The 22,493-nt window shown below is 38.4% G+C and overlaps 1 protein-coding gene across 8 annotated transcripts in view; it reads right to left on the bottom strand.

Moving 5' to 3' along the window:
- TENM3 (teneurin transmembrane protein 3) overlaps nt 1-22,493 on the bottom strand; it is a 659,662-nt gene that overhangs the window by 112,091 nt on the left and 525,078 nt on the right. For all 8 annotated transcript variants that reach the window (NM_001193929.2, XM_078001693.1, XM_078001694.1 and 5 more), the window contains 5 exon segments: nt 9,543-9,743; nt 10,814-11,008; nt 11,198-11,299; nt 11,672-11,882; nt 18,429-18,643. In NM_001193929.2, coding sequence (NP_001180858.2) covers nt 9,543-9,743; nt 10,814-11,008; nt 11,198-11,299; nt 11,672-11,882; nt 18,429-18,643 — 924 coding nt within the window.

The following is a 22,493-nucleotide window of genomic DNA, read 5'->3' as shown; positions in this document are numbered from 1 at the left end:
GAGAACATGCGGTGTTTGGTTTTCTGTTCTAGTGACAGTTTGCTAAGAATGATGGTTTCCAGCTGCATCCATGTCCCTACAAAGGACACAAACTCATCCTTTTTTATGGCTGCATAGTATTCCATGGTGTATATGTGCCACATTTTCTTAATCCAATCTGTCACTGATGGACATTTGGGTTGATTCCAAGTCTTTGCTATTGTGAATACTGCCGCAATAAACATACGTGTGCATGTGTCTTTATAGCAGCATAATTTATAATCCTTTGGGTATATACCCAGTAATGGGATGGCTGGGTCATATGGTACACCTAGTTCTAGATCCTTGAGGAATCGCCATACTGTTTTCCATAATGGTTGAACTAGTTTACAATCCCACCAACAGTGTAAAAGTGTTCCTATTTCTCCACATCCTCTCCAGCACCTGTTGTTTACTGACTTTTGAATGACTGCCATTCTAACTGGTGTGAGATGGTATCTCATTGTGGTTTTGATTTGCATTTCTCTGATGGCCAGTGATGATGAGCATTTTTTCATGTGTCTGTTGGCTGTATGAATGTCTTCTTTTGAGAAATGTCTGTTCACATCCTTTGCCCACTTTTTGATGGGGTTGTTTGTTTTTTTCTTGTAAATTTGTTTGAGTTCTTTGTAGGTTCTGGATATTAGCCCTTTGTCAGATGAGTAGATTGCAAAAATTTTCTCCCATTCTGTAGGTTGCCTGTTCACTCTGATGGTAGTTTCTTTTGCTGTGCAGAAGCTCTTTAGTTTAATGAGATCCCATTTGTCAATTTTGGCTTTTGCTGCCGTTGCTTTTGGTGTTTTAGACATGAAGTCTTTGCCCATGCCTATGTCCTGAATGGTACTACCTAGGTTTTCCTCTAGGATTTTTATGGTATTAGGTCTAACATTTAAGTCTATAATCCATCTTGAATTAATTTTCGTATAAGGAGTAAGGAAAGGATCCAGTTTCAGCTTTCTACTTATGGCTAGCCAATTTTCCCAGCACCATTTATTAAATAGGGAATCCTTTCCCCATTTCTTGTTTCTCTCAGGTTTGTCAAAGATCAGATGGCTGTAGATGTGTGGTATTATTTCTGAGGACTCTGTTCTGTTCCATTGGTCTGTATCTCTGTTTTGGTACCAGTACCATGCTGTTTTGGTTACTGTAGCCTTGTAGTATAGTTTGAAGTCAGGTAGCGTGATGCCTCCAGCTTTGTTCTTTTGACTTAGGATTGTCTTGGAGATGCGGGCTCTTTTTTGGTTCCATATGAACTTTAAAGCAGTTTTTTCCAATTCTGTGAAGAAACTCATTGGTAGCTTGATGGGGATGGCATTGAATCTATAATTTACCTTGGGCAGTATGGCCATTTTCACGATATTAATTCTTCCTATCCATGAGCATGGTATGTTCTTCCATTTGTTTGTGTCCTCTTTTATTTCACTGAGCAGTGGTTTGTAGTTCTCCTTGAAGAGGTCCTTTACATCCCTTGTAAGTTGGATTCCTAGGTATTTTATTCTCTTTGAAGCAATTGTGAATGGAAGTTCATTCCTGATTTGGCTCTCTGTTTGTCTGTTACTGGTGTATAAGAATGCTTGTGATTTTTGCACATTAATTTTGTATCCTGAGACTTTGCTGAAGTTGCTTATCAGCTTAAGGAGATTTTGGGCTGAGACAATGGGGTTTTCTAAATATACAATCATGTCATCTGCAAAGAGGGACAATTTGATTTCTTCTTTTCCTAACTGAATACCCTTGATTTCTTTCTCTTGCCTAATTGCCCTAGCCAGAACTTCCAACACTATGTTGAATAGGAGTGGTGAGAGAGGGCATCCCTGTCTTGTGCCAGTTTTCAAAGGGAATTTTTCCAGTTTTTGCCCATTCAGTATGATATTGGCTGTGGGTTCGTCATAAATAGCTCTTATTTTGAGGTACGTTCCATCAATACCGAATTTATTGAGCGTTTTTAGCATGAAGGGCTGTTGAATTTTGTCAAAAGCCTTTTCTGCATCTATTGAGATAATCATGTGGTTCTTGTCTTTGGTTCTGTTTATATGCTGGATTATGTTTATTGATTTGCGAATGTTGAACCAACCTTGCATCCCAGGGATGAAGCCCACTTGATCATGGTGGATAAGCTTTTTGATGTGTTGCTGAATCCGGTTTGCCAGTATTTTATTGAGGATTTTTGCATCGATGTTCATCAGGGATATTGGTCTAAAATTCTCTTTTTTTGTTGTGTCTCTGCCAGGCTTTGGTATCAGGATGATGTTGGCTTCATAAAATGAGTTAGGGAGGATTCCCTCTTTTTCTGTTGATTGGAATAGTTTCAGAAGGAATGGTACCAACTCCTCCTTGTACCTCTGGTAGAATTCGGCTGTGAATCCATCCGGTCCTGGACTTTTTTTGGTTGGTAGGTTATTAATTATTGCCTCAATTTCAGAGCCTGCTATTGGTCTATTCAGGGATTCAACTTCTTCCTGGTTTAGTCTTGGAAGAGTGTAAGTGTCCAGAAAATTATCCATTTCTTCTAGATTTTCTAGTTTATTTGCATAGAGGTGTTTATAGTATTCTCTGATGGTAGTTTGTATTTCTGTGGGGTCGGTGGTGATATCCCCTTTATCATTTTTAATTGCGTCGATTTGATTCTTCTCTCTTTTCTTCTTTATTAGTCTTGCTAGTGGTCTGTCAATTTTGTTGATCTTTTCAAAAAACCAACTCCTGGATTCATTGATTTTTTGGAGGGTTTTTTGTGTCTCTATCTCCTTCAGTTCTGCTCTGATCTTAGTTATTTCTTGCCTTCTGCTACCTTTCGAATGTGTTTGCTCTTGCTTCTCTAGTTCTTTTAATTGCGATGTTAGAGTGTCAATTTTAGATCTTTCCTGCTTTCTCTTGTGGGCATTTAGTGCTATAAATTTCCCTCTACACACTGCTTTAAATGTGTCCCAGAGATTCTGGTATGTTGTATCTTTGTTCTCAATTGGTTTCAAAGAACATCTTTATTTCTGCCTTCATTTCATTATGTACCCAGTAGTCATTCAGGAGCAGGTTGTTCAGTTTCCATGTAGTTGAGCGGTTTTGATTGAGTTTCTTAGTCCTGAGTTCTAGTTTGATTGCACTGTGGTCTGAGAGACAGTTTGTTATAATTTCTGTTCTTGTACATTTGCTGAGGAGTGCTTTACTTCCAATTACGTGGTCAATTTTGGAGTAAGTACGATGTGGTGCTGAGAAGAATGTATATTCTGTTGATTTGGGGTGGAGAGTTCTATAGATGTCTATTAGGTCTGCTTGCTGCAGAGTTGAGTTCAATTCCTGGATATCCTTGTTAACTTTCTGTCTCGTTGATCTGTCTAATGTTGACAGTGGAGTGTTGAAGTCTCCCATTATTATTGTATGGGAGTCTAAGTCTCTTTGTAAGTCTCTAAGGACTTGCTTTATGAATCTGGGTGCTCCTGTATTGGGTGCATATATATTTAGGATAGTTAGCTCTTCCTGTTGAATTGATCCCTTTACCATTATGTAATGGCCTTCTTTGTCTCTTTTGATCTTTGATGGTTTAAAGTCTGTTTTATCAGAGACTAGTATTGCAACCCCCGCTTTTTTTTGTTCTCCATTTGCTTGGTAAATCTTCCTCCATCCCTTTATTTTGAGCCTATGTATGTCTCTGCGTGTGAGATGGGTCTCCTGAATACAGCAGACTGATGGGTCTTGACTCTTTATCCAGTTTGCCAGTCTGTGTCTTTTAATTGGAGCATTTAGTCCATTTACATTTAAGGTTAAGATTGTTATGTGTGAACTTGATCCTGCCATTATGATATTAACTGGTTATTTTGCTCGTTAGTTGATGCAGTTTCTTCCTAGCCTCGATGGTCTTTACATTTTGGCATGTTTTTGCAATGGCTGGTACCGGTTGTTCCTTTCCATGTTTAGTGCTTCCTTCAGGGTCTCTTGTAAGGCAGGCCTAGTGGTGACAAAATCTCTAAGCATTTGCTTATCTGTAAAAGATTTTATTTCTCCTTCACTTATGAAACTTAGTTTGGCTGGATATGAAATTCTGGGTTTAAAATTCTTTTCTTTAGGAACGTTGAATATTGGCCCCCACTCTCTTCTGGCTTGTAGAGTTTCTGCTGAGAGATCTGCTGATAGTCTGATGGGCTTCCCTTTGTGGGTAACCCGACCTTTCTCTCTGGCTGCCCTTAAGATTTTTTCCTTCATTTCAACTTTGGTGAATCTGGCAATTATGTGTCTTGGAGTTGCTCTTCTCGAGGAGTATCTTTGTGGCGTTCTCTGTATTTCCTGGATTTGAATGTTGGCCTGCCCTACTAGGTTGGGGAAGTTCTCCTGGATGATATCCTGAAGAGTGTTTTCCAACTTGGTTCCATTTTCCCCCTCACTTTCAGGCACCCCAATCAGACGTAGATTTGGTCTTTTTACATAATCCCATACTTCTTGCAGGCTTTGTTCATTTCTTTTTCTTCTTTTTTCTTTTGGTTTCTCTTCTCGCTTCATTTCATTCATTTGATCCTCAATCGCTGATACTCTTTCTTCCAGTTGATCGAGTCGGTTACTGAAGCTTGTGCATTTGTCACGTATTTCTCGTGTCATGGTTTTCATCTCTTTCATTTCGTTTATGACCTTCTCTGCATTAATTACTCTAGCCATCAATTCTTCCACTTTTTTTTCAAGATTTTTAGTTTCTTTGCACTGGGTACGTAATTCCTCCTTTAGCTCTGAGAAATTTGATGGACTGAAGCCTTCTTCTCTCATCTCATCAAAGTCATTCTCCGTCCAGCTTTGATCCGTTGCTGGCGATGAGCTGCGCTCCTTTGCCGGGGGAGATGCGCTCTTATTTTTTGAATTTCCAGCTTTTCTGCCCTGCTTTTTCCCCATCTTTGTGGTTTTATCTGCCTCTGGTCTTTGATGATGGTGATGTACTGATGGGGTTTTGGTGTAGGTGTCCTTCCTGTTTGATAGTTTTCCTTCTAACAGTCAGGACCCTCAGCTGTAGGTCTGTTGGAGATTGCTTGAGGTCCACTCCAGACCCTGTTTGCCTGGATATCAGCAGCAGAGGCTGCAGAAGATAGAATATTTCTGAACAGCGAGTGTACCTGTCTGATTCTTGCTTTGGAAGCTTCCTCTCAGGGGTGTACTCCACCCTGTGAGGTGTGGGGTGTCAGACTGCCCCTAGTGGGGGATGTCTCCCAGTTAGGCTACTCAGGGGTCAGGGACCCACTTGAGCAGGGAGTCTGTCCCTTCTCAGATCTCAACCTCCGTGTTGGGAGATCCACTGCTCTCTTCAAAGCTGTCAGACAGAGTCGTTTGCGTCTGCAGAGCTTTCTGCTGCGTTTGTTATTGTTTACTGTGCCCTGTCCCCAGAGGTGGAGTCTACAGAGACAGGCAGGTTTCCTTGAGCTGCTGTGAGCTCCACCCAGTTCGAGCTTCCCAGCAGCTTTGTTTACCTACTTAAGCCTCAGCAATGGCGGGTGCCCCTCCCCCAGCCTCGCTGCTGCCTTGCCGGTAGATCGCAGACTGCTGTGGTAGCAATGAGGGAGGCTCCGTGGGTGTGGGACCCTCCCGGCCAGGTGTGGGATATGATCTCCTGGTGTGCCTGTTTGCTTAAAGCGCAGCATTGGGGTGGGAGTTACCCGATTTTCCAGGTGTTGTGTGTCTCAGTTCCCCTGGCTAGGAAAAGGGATTCCCTTCCCCCTTGCGCTTCCCAGGTGAGGCAATGCCTCGCCCTGCTTCAGCTCTCGCTGGTCGGGCTGCAGCAGCTGACCAGCACCGATCGTCCGGCACTCCCCAGTGAGATGAACCCAGTACCTCGGTTGAAAATGCAGAAATCACCGGTCTTCTGTGTCGCTCGCGCTGGGAGTTGGAGACTGGAGCTGTTCCTATTCGGCCATCTTGCTCCGCCCCCCCCCGGAAAGGGTTTTTTAGTATAGGTAAAAACTCAACAGAAAACACTAAATGCTTATTTTATATGTAAATTATATGTAATTACAAAATATATTTTACGAATAGAGGACAAAACAAGTTAACGTGTTATTTAAAATAATACCACTCACTCATGCTGGATAAGCGTTGGTTGGTGGTAATATCCCTAAAATTCTTTAATAAGACATTTCAGGCTCTCTCTAATCCAGATCCCAATTTGTGTTTTTACTCTTATTTATTCTATACATGTTATTTGCTCTAGCAGATGTGAATTTTCTCACCAAAGTTTCTGGTTCCTCAAGCAAGCCAGAGGCGTATGGGCCAAAAGATGAGGGAGAGTGAATAAAACAGGAAGGAGGGGAAGAAGAGAAGGAGGGAGAGAGGGAGGGAGGGAGGGAGGGAGGGAGGGAGGAAGGAAGGAAGGAAGGAAGGAAGGAAGGAAGGAAGGAAGGAAGGAAGGAGAGATAAGAGAGGGAGGGAAGGAGGAAGAAAACTCATCTCATACAAAAATCAGAATGGGAAGGAGAAAGGATGAAAACTTGTCTCTCAGTAGTATATGAGTTCAATAGAAAATTTTCATGAATATTATCAATTAGCTGATAGGAAACATTTGTTAGTCTGGGCTTCCAGGATTCAATTTGTAGGAGGTAAAGAGTAGCAGAGAAATCTGTCATGCTGATACTGACTCAGAGGGCAGCAGAGATGTCACCCAAGGTTCTTGAAAGGCCAGGAAACAGCAATTTGTAAAAATTACTAGTCTTTTTACTTCTTGCTAAAAATAAACATGTGAATTAGCTTCTCAGCACAATATTTCAGGTCATTTTATGCCATTTGATTGTACTAATAGAGGAAACAATTTGCATTTCATAAATTTCACATTTGGGGAACCATGTCCAATCACTAATGTGGAAGCTCCTCTGAATTGATGAGAAATTAAGTATGACAAACTACAATTAGCCTTTAGAATACTTCTACCATAGTGACTACTATCACCACCCTCTACTACGTCTATTAGTGGTTAACACTTACTGAGCACGTACTGTGTAAGGTGCTATTCTAAGTGCTTTTCACGTACTAACTCATTTCAGCCTTACCTCAACTGTATAAAGTAGTCTTGTAATTATCTCCATTTTACATACAAAGAAACAGAGGCACAGAGATATTAAATAACTTGCCCAACGTCATATTGCTAGTGAATGGCCATCCGAAATTTGAACCCAGGCAGCTCAGCGTCTGTGTTCTGGTTCTCAGTCACTTACTGTTAAACAGGCTTAGAGAAGGGGGCAGGAGAGTAGATAGACCCCTTCACTGAAGCCAAGACTTATATTTAATCTAAGTGGGATGTTTTTATTCACTCTACACTGCTAGTAAAATTCATTTTCTTTCTCATTTCTTCTCTTTGTCCTTCCTTCTCTATAATCGTCCTCTTCCTCCTCCACTTCTCTTCCCTGTTTCTCTTTCTCATTTTTCCTCTTCTTTTGATGAATTGTGTAGTTTTGCTTACTTTGAGTATCCAAACAGAATTCATCCTCTTTTCTATTTCTCACTTCTCTTCCATTGCCTCCCTATGTCCTGCCTCTTCAATCAGCCTCACCCTTTCCCAACTTTCTTGCTTCATTCAGGGACATTAACATTAGCACCAATTCTCCTTGCTTCATTTTTACAGCTCTTCTCAACCCGTGTCTCTACTGTGTCTTTTTCAGCAGGTCCTGTCTGCTTTTCCTTTCAAATGTCCCTCAGATTTATCTTTTTCATTTCTACTGACTCCCAACGAATTCATCCTCTTATCACCTCACACTTGTGGGAAAGTCCTCCAGCTTGTCTTCACCATCAAAGTCTCACAATTCATGCTCTCTGACTTATTATCTACAGGACAGTTTTCCAAAAACAATACTCTCGTTGTCTTACTGGGCAAATTAGTGCTATTGGTAAATCCTCCATTGCCTGAAACTATCATTTCTAAACCTTAGTCCCCATAATTAGGCCCAATCCAATTTTTTGCCTCCAAATACTTTTTCACTGTCCCTTGAATATAATGATATTTCTCACAATTGCATCTTTGCTAATCTTTTATTTAAATTGCTTGGAACCAGAAGTGATTTGGATTTTAAACTTTTCCAGATGTTATAATATTTGCAGAATACGTACCAGTGGAGCATCCCTAATCTGAAAATACAAAATGTGAAATGCTGCAATGAGCATTTCCTTTGAGCATCATGTTGGTGCTCAAAAACGTTTGAATTTTGGAGCATTTTGAATTTCAGATTAGGGATGTTCTATGGTAGTGATGGTGGTGGAAGCGATCTTTAGAATTTATTATCAGCCAAGCTTTGTACTAAGTATGTTATATACATTATTCCAAGTAATTCCCACAGCATCTTTGTGAAGATTGTCCCATGATTTTACAGATGAGTAAACTGAGGCATATAGCAATTTGCCTAAGGTCACATAGCTCTTAAGGAGTACAGATTGGATGTGAATCCACACATCTGATTTCACAGTCCATGCTCTTAAGTACTTTCTAATACTGTTCACCTAGCCAAAAATTATACCCTTTTCCAGACTGCCATCATCATTAAATAGAGAATGTTAATACAAGTCTCCTTCAAAACTTCGAATACTCATTTAGAATCACTCCTCTGAATGTCCACTGAATTCAGCATAATATTCCATGTAATACTCAATATAATATCAAACTAGAATATATTGATTTAGAATTATTTCATATGTATTCATCTCATCTCCCTAATTAAACTGTAATCTTCCACACTAGAATGGCATCTTCTCAAACTGTAACTTATGAGTCATGGAATTAGCTCATGGCCTGCAACCAACATTTGAAAAAAAATAAAATAGGCTTGAAAAAAAACAGCGTGTATCACTTTGTAGAATGTTTATTTCAATTATGTGAGGATGTGCATGTACACTTACACTAGGTCATAATGCAAAAATGTATTTAAGGTGATAGTTCAAGGTCAAAAAATTAGAAAGCCATTGTTCTAGAGGGCAGACATGATTCGTTAGTCTTTTATTCTTACGGGGCCTATCACAATCCCACACACACAGTAAGTACTCAATAACAACTTGGCTGACTGAATAAAATTACCTTGTACCATTTCTATTATAACCATATTATTATGATTAAAAACTCAGTGTTGAACCATTTATACATATCATAATATCTATACATGCATAATCTTTACTGTGATCATGTTTAGCCCTATATTGTCAAGTGATTTTTTAAAATTGAGGCTTCTCTGTTTATAAGAAAATGGTGCTTAAATTCCCAAGCTATACTTAAGATTTTAGAGAGGTTAGTTTCGATTAGTAGTTCCATAAATTGAGAGTTAAGAAGATATGGTATCTTATGCAAATGAAAGCTTACTCCTCCCCATAATACTAAAGGGGAAATTTTAATGATAACTTGGCTAAGCATGGTTCCTTCTTTTTTACAAGGCAACTACATATCATTACTTTTAATATTTATTTCTGCAAAGAATCACTTTACTAAAATTTGTATTACGTTTACAAAGAGGCTTTTAAAAATTAAAATATCATTTTTAGCTAAATAGTATCAAGCAACTTGATTGTACTGCATTTATTAACCTCACCATTTGAGCAGTCTGGGCCAGTCCAATTAGGGTCACATGTGCAGGAGCCACTTTCTTGAAGGTATGTTCCGTGACCAGAGCACTGGTCTGGACACATGGTCTTCAGTATTTCACAATTGCTACCTCCCCATCCTGGACTGCAGTGACATTCCCCATGAATACACACACCATGATTAGAACACCCAGGGTCTAGACAGTCAGCTGGTGTAAAGACAAGAACGATTTTATTAAATCCAGAAGATATCATAGTGCATGCAGAAAACAGAATTAAATCCTAATCTAATTTATATGAACACTTTGGATAATCAAATATTTATCTACCATTTTCAAGAACCTGTTTCTGAAAATGCAAAGAATTATAACACAATAAAGCATTAAGAACCAGGCTCGTGCCATTTAGGTAATTGAGACTCTTGCAAGGATTTGTAATTTTCCTGAATTACACACATAGGCTCTTGAGGTTTCAGACTATTGCTCTCTGTTCTGCCTAATCACAGAGTAATAAGTATTGCCTTCTCTATAACAAAATCTGTGACCACTGAGTACTGACGGCTGTATGGGATCCTCACACTGTTTGAGAAATAAATGAGTTGCATACTCTCTTTCTTAATTCACTTTAATGTGCTTTAGATGACGAGATTTAATTTAGCAATTTGACTCAATAAAACTTTACACTTGTAGGGTCAATGGCCTGAAAATTTAATTCCAGAGACTTAATTGCATTACTTTGTGTGTGCAGATCAATAAAATCAATTTGATTGAAGAACGGAAATGGTGCTTTTTTGCTTTCTGAAAAAACAATTCACCTGCACTTTACAATATGGTATCTTGACTCTCATCATTACACGTACACAGCTATGGAACAAATCCATGATGTCACACTTCTTTTCAGCAGCATATTTTGTGTACCATTCTGTCTTTCTAGAGAAGTCAAAATGCTAGATTTAGAAGCTGGCATCAATGTAAAAAACTATAAAAAGAAAAATAAAATCCAACAGTCTGCTGTTAGTTTCAAGGTACGAGGTCTGCTTGCTTTCTCAGAGTGAAGAAAAGGAATGATTCACACGGCTGAAAAAGAGCAGAGGCCCTTTGGTGTGTGTTCTTTTTATTAGTTAAAATGTTAATAAGACAATGCATTCATAAATATGGATTTTTCAAAATTGCTTTCAAAAGGAAGCCTATAAAAGAGATTTGCCAAACTAAAGATGACAGATATAATCTATTTCTTTATGAAGACAACAACAGACTTCTGCAAATATTGACATGTTTACCTTCTTCACAATTTTCTCCTTTGTATCCCGAGTTGCAGGCACAAGAGCCCATGATACAAATCCCACGACCCCCACACTGCGGGTCAATACACTGGGTAGCCGGCACATCACACTCGGTACCCTTCCAGCCGCTGAAACACAGGCAGCGGCCCTTGGAGTACTGCCCGTTGCCACTACATAACACTGGACAGGCCGCTGTGAAACAAGACACGACAGAAGAATTACAGCCACATTTTCCACCGAGCTTCCGAGAGAAAAGACACATCGCTGGAACAAGCAATTTGCCGGTTTTCCCCCTTCTTTCCTGTCTCAGTAGTTCTTGGAATTACTTGTGTTTCTACAGCTTATTTATATCGGCTTAAGAAAAGAATCTAACTTGCATACCTCTTGAACAATCCGGACCCAGAAATCCTGGAAAACAATGGCAAGTTCCAGAAACGCACTCTCCATTTCCATGACAATTCCGGGGACATTCCACCACAGACTCTGAAGAAAAGGGAAAGAAGGAACACTTGTTGTATAGCCTGCCTCTTGCAAAAGATAAACGGTGTCACTTTGATCTTCATTTATGCTAGATAATTTGAGGAGTAAAGCAAAGCACTGTCACTTCAAATGCAGATTTTCAAAGTGTTTCATGATGTAGTCTCGTCTCCCAAGGTAATTCCAGATGATATTTTCTCCCAGTGCTTCATAGTCTGTCACATATTCACAAATAAACGGTTCAAAAATAATTCTCATATTCTACCTGGGCTTTAACACCCTAGGAATTACCCCAAATTGGTACAGATAATTTAGTTTCTATTAAACACGGCGTTTAGGCTGTAGCCTGGAAAAGGGGGCTTTGAAGACTATTCTTACCTATAACAATGGTATTAAAAGACACCTGCTCTGCATTTTTCCCGTCATTATAAAAAGCCAGATGCCAGATTCCGGAATCCAAGTACTGGATAAAGCCAGCCTCATGAAGGCTGACGGATCTCGCCTGCCGTCCGGCTCTCTCCGTCTCAAGCAGGCTCCGCTGCTCTCTGGCAATCAGCCTGCTGCCATCCAGGAGCTCCACGAAGTCATACTGCGGGATGGATGACGAAAAATAGTCAGAAATATAAAGGCTGGCTGCTTCTCTTTCTTTTTGTTCTCCAAGCTGTCTTCCTTTGCTCTAACAAATACAATGTTAGAGAGAAGTTGCTGACTGACAGGTCCAAATGGCAGAAGTCTCCTATGCACACCATTTACAAGGAGGATGCAAACTACCTGCCACATAGGGCCGGATCCAATCATCAGGGACCATTTTTTTCCCCTTATTGGGCAATATGGTTTCCAAATTTATTTAATTCTACTGACTGATCAAAGTTTAATGAGTTTAGGCAGTCTGGGGATACAAACATAAAATCTACATGAACTGACATTTCCAATCCAGCAGGCTTATTTTTAATGCATTAATTCAAAATTGATATATAACAGTTGTACATATTTTGAGTGCCCTCCCAGCCTCTGGTATCCATCATTCTACTCTTTCTTTGTTTTAAATTTTATTTTATTACACTTTAAGTTCTGGGATACATGTGCAGAATGTGCTGGTTTGTTACATAGGTATGCACGTGCCATGGTGGTTGGCTGCACCCATCAACCCATCATCTACATTAGGTATTTCTCCTAATGCTATCCCTCCCCTAGAACCCCACCCCCTGAGAGGCCTTGGTGTGTGATGTTCCCCTCCCTGTGTCCATGTGTTCTCAGCATTCAACTCCCACTCATGTTTGAGTGAGAACATGTAGTGTTTGGTTTTCTGTTCTGGTGTTAGTTTGCTGAGAACCATCATTCTCCTCTTTCTACTCATTCACTTTTTTAGCTCCTATATATAAGTCAGAATATGTGGTATTTGACTTTCTATGCCTGGCTTATTTCACTTCACGCAATGACCTCCAGTTCCATCCATGTTGCCAGCAATCTTGTTGTAGTTAGACCACAAGATAACCCTCTACAGTCTTCTCTGACTTAATATTCATGTAGCAACAACTACTGTTGAATCCTTACTCTGTGCCGGTTCCTCACAGGAACCCTCGTAGGAAGGCTTTACCATCTGCACTTTACAGATGAAGGAATCTGAACTTGAGGAGCTGCAGCAGGCTCTCAGCCATCTGGTAATGGTGGGGTTGGGGTGTGAACTCAAGAGCACTTCACTCCAAGTGGGGTCATCCCTCCCACCCTACTCCACCTCTCCTGTGACCCTGATGTGACCATCTCAAGCACGATGGAGAACGCCACGGGCTTTACTTAGTTATTGTTAGATTAAAGACAAGTAACAAGATGCCTTTACATCTTTGATCTGAACAGTTAATGGAGGGGTTCTGAAGCGACGGCAATAATAGGAAATGTGCCTGACTACTCTTATGAATGGGTCATCATTAAACCTAAGTTTTGTTTTAGTAAAATTAGACATCAACATTGGTGGCTGGAGAGTTTAAACAAGAATTAAAAATAGAAAATGTGACTGTTATACAGTGGAGTAAAATTTTATAAGTAGAAATAATACAGGGAATTTGAAAGATGCTGAAAAGACTCTCCAATGTAGTTTCAAGAAATTTTTTAGATAACAATTGTTAAAAGTAGAGTGATTCAGTGTCTACAGACTGTTACCTAGTTTCATTCTATTCCTGAGGTGTGTTTATGGTGAAACATATGCCACAGTACAATATATAAATAATAATTATAATACTGCATATATAAATCATAAATATTCTACTTTCTGATAGATTTCTTAAATGGAATTTCATCAGAGGCCTATTTAAGAAAAAGATTATTATATGAATCTCTTAATTCAATCAAGGTGGAATAAAATCAGTTGTTGGAAATACTGAGAATCACAGTTAAATAGATTGCCATTTTACTGATCATAGACCTCTGCTGTTAACATTGGAGAGAATTTAGAATTTAATTCAGCTTCTGACTTATTAAAATTATTATTTATAAGTAAAATCTTTTTTTGTTCTTTTGGGTAGTTTCATTAGAATAGAATTCAGCTGTGAGAAATATATAAAAATAGTATAACGTGATCAGCAGTCAACGACGTTTATTTTCATTTATACCTTATAAGGATGAAAAGAATGACTGGTGTGGATACCTGCCCTACAAAAATTTGACTGGAATTCTATTCTGGAATTATTAGAGGAAAACTAATTCAGCAGTTTTGAAAGGTGATTCTGTCTCAAATAAGCCATTCATTTCCTCATCAGGTTTAAATATTTACACATTTGCATGGCAAAGAGACAAGAAAAAATTTCTTTTTATGACCCAAGCATATAAACATTTTTCTTCCCTAACATTAAACACAGTAACTGAAACAGTTGAAGGGAGAAATTCTGAGTTTTAGCTGGTCTTTGAAGGTAAAAGCACAACCATCACCTTTATCATGGAAGTAACCATTTGCATCACACTGTGAACAATAAAATAAGGCCAGGGTAGTGAACATGATGGTGGGGAGGAGGAGCTGACAGGTTTTGAGTATCTACCCAGTTCTAGGCTCTTCTGCAGAAGTGTTTCACACATGATTTCAGAAGTGATTCAAATACCTAAAGAAAATTCCCTACGTTAACACTAAAACCATCTGTGCCAAAAGTTACCAAATTACAAGGAATGAAAATACTTAACAATTTTCGTTCTTAGGGCATAAACTGGTCACTTAAGGGCAAATGTGAGTTTTGCTCTGTAATACTTCTAAGATGGAGACACATATATTTTTGGGGAGAAGAGGAGTCTTAGGACCTTATGCTCTTTTTAGGAAGAAATTCTTGGGGCTAACTCTTCAATTGCACTACTCCGGGGAAGCCATCATGAGACAAAGCTTATACTTGATAAAGGTTTCATATAAAGTGAGATAATTTTACTGTGAAAGCTCTGTTTAAAGGTCATTTTCTTATGATTTAATATTAACAAATATACACGCTTTAACAATCCTCGTCTAAAGTTGGTTTCAACTACAATGTATTAACAAGGTCTTTTGGAAAATCAATAGAAGAAAAGTTTGCCCGTCTTTGTTGTATTTATGCTGGTTACCTAATAGACCATTTAAAAACAAATAGATTTTGTTTCAGGTATCTTCGTGGTTCACTTCTGAACAGTTAGATTAGAGGTTTAATTCAATTCTGTTACTAAAACGATGAGTTCTTGGAATCTATGAATACTTAACTGTGTCCTGACATCAACTCTTTGGTAGTGGCACAGTCTTGCTGTAATTGGAATATAGAGAATAAAGAGATTTTACACATCATCTGATCCAACTCTTTCATTTTACCAATGGACACTAAGGCTCAGAGAAGGGATGCTGCAAGGTCACCAAGTGAAAAGGTGGTAAAGGGTATGCTTAGAACCCAGGCTTCCAACTCTCATTCGACAAGAGCCTTCATGTGACTGCACTCAAATGCTACAGTACACTTAACCATAAGGCTCTGCATCGCCTCCTTAGGCCACTAACTGACCAAGAGAATGAACTGGCATCAGGGAGAAGAGAGCCCACTGATTCGTTGGCAACAATCAAACGGGCAGTTTTAAAAAGGTCACAAAGACTGTGACAGCTCAAGCAACCATTCTGAATGGCTGGCCACTTTTAATTATTTCAGGTTGATTTATTTAATGTTCCCCAGAAACAGAGAAATATTCAATTTGGGCTGCTTTATAGAATATTTCATGTTTAAACACTGAACTCAGAAACAGTTGTTTGCTCTGCTGATACTGAATAAACCACAGGAAGAAACTATAATAACCGTGATGCTTAAGAAAATGCATAACCTACTTAAACACATATATTGTGGTAGAAAAGAAAAGTGGGTATCACATGTATTATGTTTAAATACTAGAAAGATTATGAGAAAACCTGAAACTGCACCTTTTATTTCTCTAATCTTAAATGTTATATACAACTTGCAGAGTCAACTAAATCTTTAAATAAACCTTTCAAGTACACAAAACAATAGGCAATTCTTATCTGAAATTATTTTCTGGAATTTATAAGTTACATGTTCACTATTATGCTCGGCTTAGAGGTACATTTTTTGAATTATACACAAATAATCACATATGTGGTTTTAATGGGAAAATATTTTTTCATATTTCACTGGACAATTGCTATAAATCCAATCTGTCTACTATAATTGAAGTTATAGAGGACTTCCATTTAAGAAAATTTTTTTTTTTTTTTTTTTTTTTTTTCCCCTAGACAGAGTTTTGCTCTTGTTGTCCAGGCTGGAGTGCAATGTCACGATCTCTCACTCACTGCAACCTCCGCCTCCAGGGTTCAAGTGATTCTCCTGCCTCAGCCTCCTGAGTAGCTGGGATTACAGGTGTGCATCACTACGTTCGGCTAGTTTTGTATTTTTAGTAGAGACGGGGTTTCACCACGTTGGTCAGGCCGGTCTTGAACTCCTGACCTTAAGTGCTCCACCCACCTCAGCCTCCCAGTGCTGGGACTACAGGTGTGACCCACTGTGCCTGGCCTTAAGAAAACCTGGTTATTGTACCCTAGTCAGTGTCACCTATAAGATGAACTGGAGTCAAATCTAAAATTTAAAATGGTCCAGACTGGCTGGGCGCGGTGGCTCATGCCTGTAATCCTAACACTTCGGGAGGCCGAGGAGGGCAGATCACCTGAGGCTGGGAGTTTGGGACCAGCCTGACCAACATGGAAAAACCCCATCTCTACTAAAAATACAAAATTAGCTGGGCGTTGTGGCGCATCCCAGCTACTCGAGAGGCTGAGGCTGAAGCATCACTTGAACCTGGGAGGCGGAGGTTGCGGTGAGCCGAGATCATGCCATTGCACTCCAGCCTGGGCAACAAAAGCAAAACTCCATCTCAAACAATAAAAAATAGAATAGAATGGAATGGAATGGAATGGAATGGAATGGAATAGAATAGAATAGAATAGAATAGAATAGAATAGAATAGAATAGAATAGAATAGAATAAAATAAATTGGTCCAGATGCGGTGGCTCCTGCCTGTAATCCCAGTCCTTTGGGAAGCTGAGGTGGGCGGATTGCTTGAGCCCAGGAGTTCAAGACCAGTCTGGGCAATGTGGTGAAACCACATCTCTACAAAAAATACAAAAATTAGCCGGGTGCAGTGACACGCATCTGTAGTCCCAGCTACCCAGGAGGCTGAGGTGGAAGGATCACCTGAGCCAAGGAGGTTGAGGCTGCAGTGAGGTGAGACTGTACCATTGCACGCCAGTCTGGAAGACAGAGTGAGACCCTGTCTCAAACAAAAAACAAAACAAACAAAAACCAGAACCCCAACAAACAGAAACACAAAATTTAAAATTGGGCGTTAGTACATTATAAGAAGTATACAATCCATAAGAATTGAATTTACTTTAATAATATATTAAAAATATTAAATAGGAAAAATGAATACACTAAAGCCTGATATTCAGAAATTTCACCGCCATAAAAATTCACATATGTATATGAAGTAAATCCACAATTATATTAGAAAAAGCATGTTGAAATCTTCTTACTCATCTTTCTTTAAAGATATAATTTCTTTATTAATATGTGATAACTTTTCTTCATAATTTATGTTCCTAGGTTATTGAAGAAGTATTTCTCACAAAATTATATGATATAAAGCATACATGAAAACTTCCCAGTCCTTATTTTATAAATCACACTAAATCAGCATGAAATCCTCTGGGCAAATAAATTGATGATCGAATATAACTTTAGGCTCATCCAACTGTCAATTTTAATTAATCAACTATTACATGTTTGATATTCTACTTACTAACAAAATAGTTGATCTTGGGTAAAGTCTCAGTTCCAATTTTATGGTAGGTAATTCAAAAAACTTCTCTTAGACATGACGGAACCTATATTAAGTGACAATTTCCAATTTACATACTATGACTCAGTACTGTATTAGATTATGAAAAAGGCTGTGGAATTGACAGTAGTTCTCCATCTGTGATTGCTGTTGTGAGGGGATTTTTATGCAAGGGAAATGACTTTGAAGTTCTTTGATATTAAGGATATCTGAATTGTTTTGCGTACCACATGAATATGATCATACTTGGTTATCTCTGAAAGCTCTCTTGCCTCTTTATCTCAGCATTCACCATTTTAGATGAGGAACAGTGCTTGAGTTGATAAAGCTCATGTCATCATATTTATGTTGATGTTCCCATAATTTCTCTACTAAGAGTAAATCTGGCATAAACTAAAAAATTACATTTTGAACAGAATGAATACGTGTTTGAGATGAATATGTTATGCATCTATTACATGAAAGGAATAAGATCATCTGAAATTATCATAGAATCTTTGTAAAACACTTGGAAAATCCATGGTGTTTTACTGGGTGCTCAGATGATGCTCAATATTCATTAAGTTACTCACAAAATTCAGTACATTTTAAACAGTCAAATCAGGAAGAAAATATTGTTCTTCCCACTACTGATTCAAAAACCTCAGAACAAGTAACCTACATTCAAAATTCTTTCTACTGTAGGAAGTCAGTTCCAAAGTGGCCGAACAGTTAACCAAACAGCTGAGCTTAAGAAAGATACTAATTTCAAAAAATGCAAGCAGCAGTTTTTATTTTATTGATGAGAAAGCCTAGCCTTACCTGAGTATGGGAAGGCGGTAAGCCTTTTCGGCCATAGACTCCTATCAATGCATCCTTCTGAAGAGAGATATTGAATTTAAGAAACTGTGGCTGATCAATGAAGAGCTGTGATCTCCAGAAGATCCCGGGAGGAACCTCTTGAATTGCTCTTCGGCCAATATCAAGTTCTCCGGAATCTATGGTATTATTTTCTTGCGTAAATCCACCTAATTTTCCTGAATGTAAGAGATCCAGTGATGAAGAACAAAACATTTTTTAAAAAACAGAACAAAAAAGGTTTTTAAACTTTTTGAAAAAGTTATTTTTACTAAATGCTCAAGCCATTTCGTCTTCTGATAAAGTACTCTCATAAAATTTGCACTTTAAAAGCTTCCGTTGCTAGATATTGGTGTTTTACTAATTCTGATTTAGCTCCTAAGATAGTTAAGTTAAAATCCCTTTGACTTCCCCAAGGTATGGCTATTACTAAAGCTGTTTTCACACCTACAGTCTTTCTGTTCACTTGAAACGTAATTATCTTACAAATTATGTGTCTTGTTATTTCTTGGGAGAGATTAGGTCTGGTACTTATCAGTCATTCTAAACATATTATAACACTGCAAAGTGTAAATTAAGGCAGAATGGATTATGGAGATTTCTAAATCAATCCTTAAGCAAACAATAAAACCAATCAATGGCTCGGATTCATGTAGTTCTATCCAAATGACATACTAGGATGAATGAAAAACACCAGAAGCTGGCAGAGAGGTAGGGAAGGGGTACTTGGGGCATTGTGAGGGGAAAGGAAGGAGGGGTCAGCTTAAGTGCTCACATAGCTTTTGGTGAAGGCTGTTCCTCTCTCTTTTGACCCTCATTTCAAACTCACTTGTAGTCTCAGTGGACATGCTGTGTTACTTCTGACCACACTGATCTTTGATCCATAGGAACAAAACCTCTTTGCTCCCTGGATCCCTGCCACCTGGTAAAAGAGCATCTCTTCTCTTCCTGCATGGCCTCCTTCTAGAAAACAGATCCAAGACTCCTCTTTTTGGTATGATGTTCCCCTTTTCCCTCTTTGCCAAGGTTCTTTCTCAGTTGCTCTGATGGGGGTCACGGTAGAATGTCTGCAATTTTCCATAAGCGGAAATATAACCACACTGTCTTTTATGCAGACGGGTCCAGGAGGCTGAGGAACAGAATGAAACTGGGCAAATTATCTTCTATCAATTCAGCCCTTTTACAGTGACAACAACAGGAGGGTGAGGGGGGAGGATCACTTGAGCTCAGGAGTTAAAGTCCAGCCTGGGCAACATAGTGAGACTCCCGTCTCTTAAAAAAAAAAGTGATAACAAAGTTGACTTACTACCAACTTTGTCTTTTTTTTTTTTTTTAAACATTAAACTGTTAATTCAAAACGTAGAGGATGTAATTTTAATCTGAGAGCTGTAAGCTATCTTATCTTAGTGATAAGGGAGAGAGTCTTCTAACTCTCTGTGAAGAATTATTACTTTAACACTGAGTTCATTTTTACTGAGTGTCTGCTAGCGGCAGCACTGTAGGTGACTTAAAAAAAGAAACATAAACCAAAGAGTAGAATCTTAGAGATTATCTGATCTGACTTACAAAGCTTCTGCCATCAAGTAGTAATTACCTGGTTGGGGAGACAACACCCACAAACTGATAAATTAAGTGAGACCCTAAAGCAGTATGACCCTGAGTAGGGGTCAGAGAAAGGCACTATCACTGCAGGCTGGAGGCTGAGAGATTTCACAGGAGTTAAGTTTGGCAGTAAACGTTGAGGAACAGGTAGGATAAGGTTTCTGAGTCGGGATAAACATCGCCATCACAAGCATGCAAGTGGAACTTGAGAGGTGTTAGGTTGGTGCTCAGCAGAGAAATCCATCTGGCCAGAAAATAAGATAAAGAAAACTCGTTTTGGAGTCAGACAAATCTGGGTTTGAAGCCTGGCTCTGCCAACAATTAGCTGTGTGGCCTGAAGCAAGATACTAAACGTCATCTAGAAAATGGGGAGAGTAATGTAATCATTGCACTGTTATAAGGATTCCATGAGGTTTGGGGCATCAAACACAAGCCGCAGTGTCTGGCTCTCAGGAGGTTTGAATGGGTTTGTCATGGGAGGGATGTGAGATAAGGTTGGGAAGGGAAATGACATCTGTTTGTGGAGTGCCTTGAATACCAGGTTAAAGAATATGGTCTTTATACTTTATGCTAGTGATTTTTTTGTATTTTCACTCTATCAAGAGTGTTATTACACTCTTCTCCCTGAAGACGTATATATTTACTAGCATTCTGTTACTGTGCATGTCATTTATGGTATGCTTTTAAAATAGATACTTGAAGACTGATTATGGGTAAATTGCATTTCGATGCCTCAAACACACTTATTCTTGTGTGGTGGTGGGGTGTGTGTGTATAATCAAGAAAAACAGAACTGAAGATTACTAAGGAACATGACCTGCAATCATAGACGCAGTTTATGGCCGACAGGATCTGAAGCAATTCACAAAAAATTCACACTTAGAGATAAATGTGAGGTTTGAGGGTACATCACTAGCAAATGTTACAATTGCTTTCCACCTGGACTACTGCATCCTACATGACACACGTATCATCAGTGGTGAAGGACCACTAGAGCTAAATGGAGACCCATTAAAGGTTCTGAGCAGGCTAAAGGTGAAATGAAATCACTGTTTCAAGAGCATCACTGTGCAGTAACTGTGGGAAGCCTGGAAATGAACAGATGAGTGAGGACACAGTTGCAATAACCCAGGTATGAGGCAGAAGAGGGTTGTACAAGAAAACTCAGTAAAAAGGCATTATTTATAATCTCACTTCCTCTCTTCTTTCTCAGTGTTGACAATCATGGTAGCTATCAGGTCTATTTTTCTTAAACCAATTCAGTAATACAAAATGATCTAAGGAATAAAATTTCCAAATTGAGTTATAGTAATCACTGTAATTTTTCCACACATCAACTCTTGGATTATAAACTGCAGATCATTCATAGGATTCAAAGTATTTATTTTACAATAGTAATACTTGTTTATTTCAGCAAAATTAGAACATATAGTTAAATAAAAAGAGAAAAAGTATATATAATGCTACTACCCAGAGATTATTTTGCTTTCTATCTAAACAGACATCTATCTTGCTTTACTCAGAAATTTTTAATTATCTGAGACCAATTTCTACTTTTCATTTAGGAAGCTTCTGCAAAGGAACCTATATTTGTCATCAAGGAACTTTTATTGAGAAGGTTCAGGGGAGAAAGAAATGGAATTAATCTTTACTGAGAACCTACAATATGACAGGTAGTTTCACCTATGAGGTTGTTATCATTTTGAGATGAGGAAACTAAGGCTCAGAGAAGTAAATGATGTGGCCAAAGCGACTGATGGAGTCAAGACTGAAATCAAGGTCTGCAGAATTCCAAAACTATCCGTTGTATATAATCCTCAATAAAATCTTTGCTTTTTATTAAAACAAAAATATTATTTTAAATTACTAAGTTTTAAATTTATTTGTCTAGTTCACATAAAATCAGATATATTAAGTCACTGAAACACCCTGGAGAATACAATTTCAGGATATAAAGTTTATACTTATTTTTATAAATTTTATGCTGATAAAATTTATAAAACTGCCATGGATACTATAACATAATACTCTTTATGTTATAATTCATAAGTTCCTCATAAGCTTTTGTCTTTTGGTTGACTTCTACATGAAACTAATTTTAACGTACTGAGTAGAATAGCTACTCTCTTCCCCTCTAAGATGTTAGTATACATACCATATTTCAATATGAATATAGTTTATATTTATACTCATTCATCAAGTATATACATTTCTAGGCTATTATACTTGATTTTCATTAATAAGTTCGATCTACTATCTGAAGCGTATGTAATGTAATCTACTCTCTTGGGTTGACCCTATTGCTGCTATTAATGGTTTTCTGAGTTTTAATAGCATATCTGTGCTTTGAAACTGGGAAGCATAAATTCATAAACTGGTGCTAATTTCAGCATTTTTTTCCAAAACATTATGTTTACCCAAGAGCAT

The sequence above is a fragment of the Macaca mulatta genome, chromosome 5 (genome assembly GCF_049350105.2).
Source record: "Macaca mulatta isolate MMU2019108-1 chromosome 5, T2T-MMU8v2.0, whole genome shotgun sequence".
NCBI classification, from domain to species: Eukaryota; Metazoa; Chordata; class Mammalia; order Primates; family Cercopithecidae; genus Macaca; species Macaca mulatta.
This window is presented reverse-complemented; position numbering and strand designations above follow the sequence as displayed.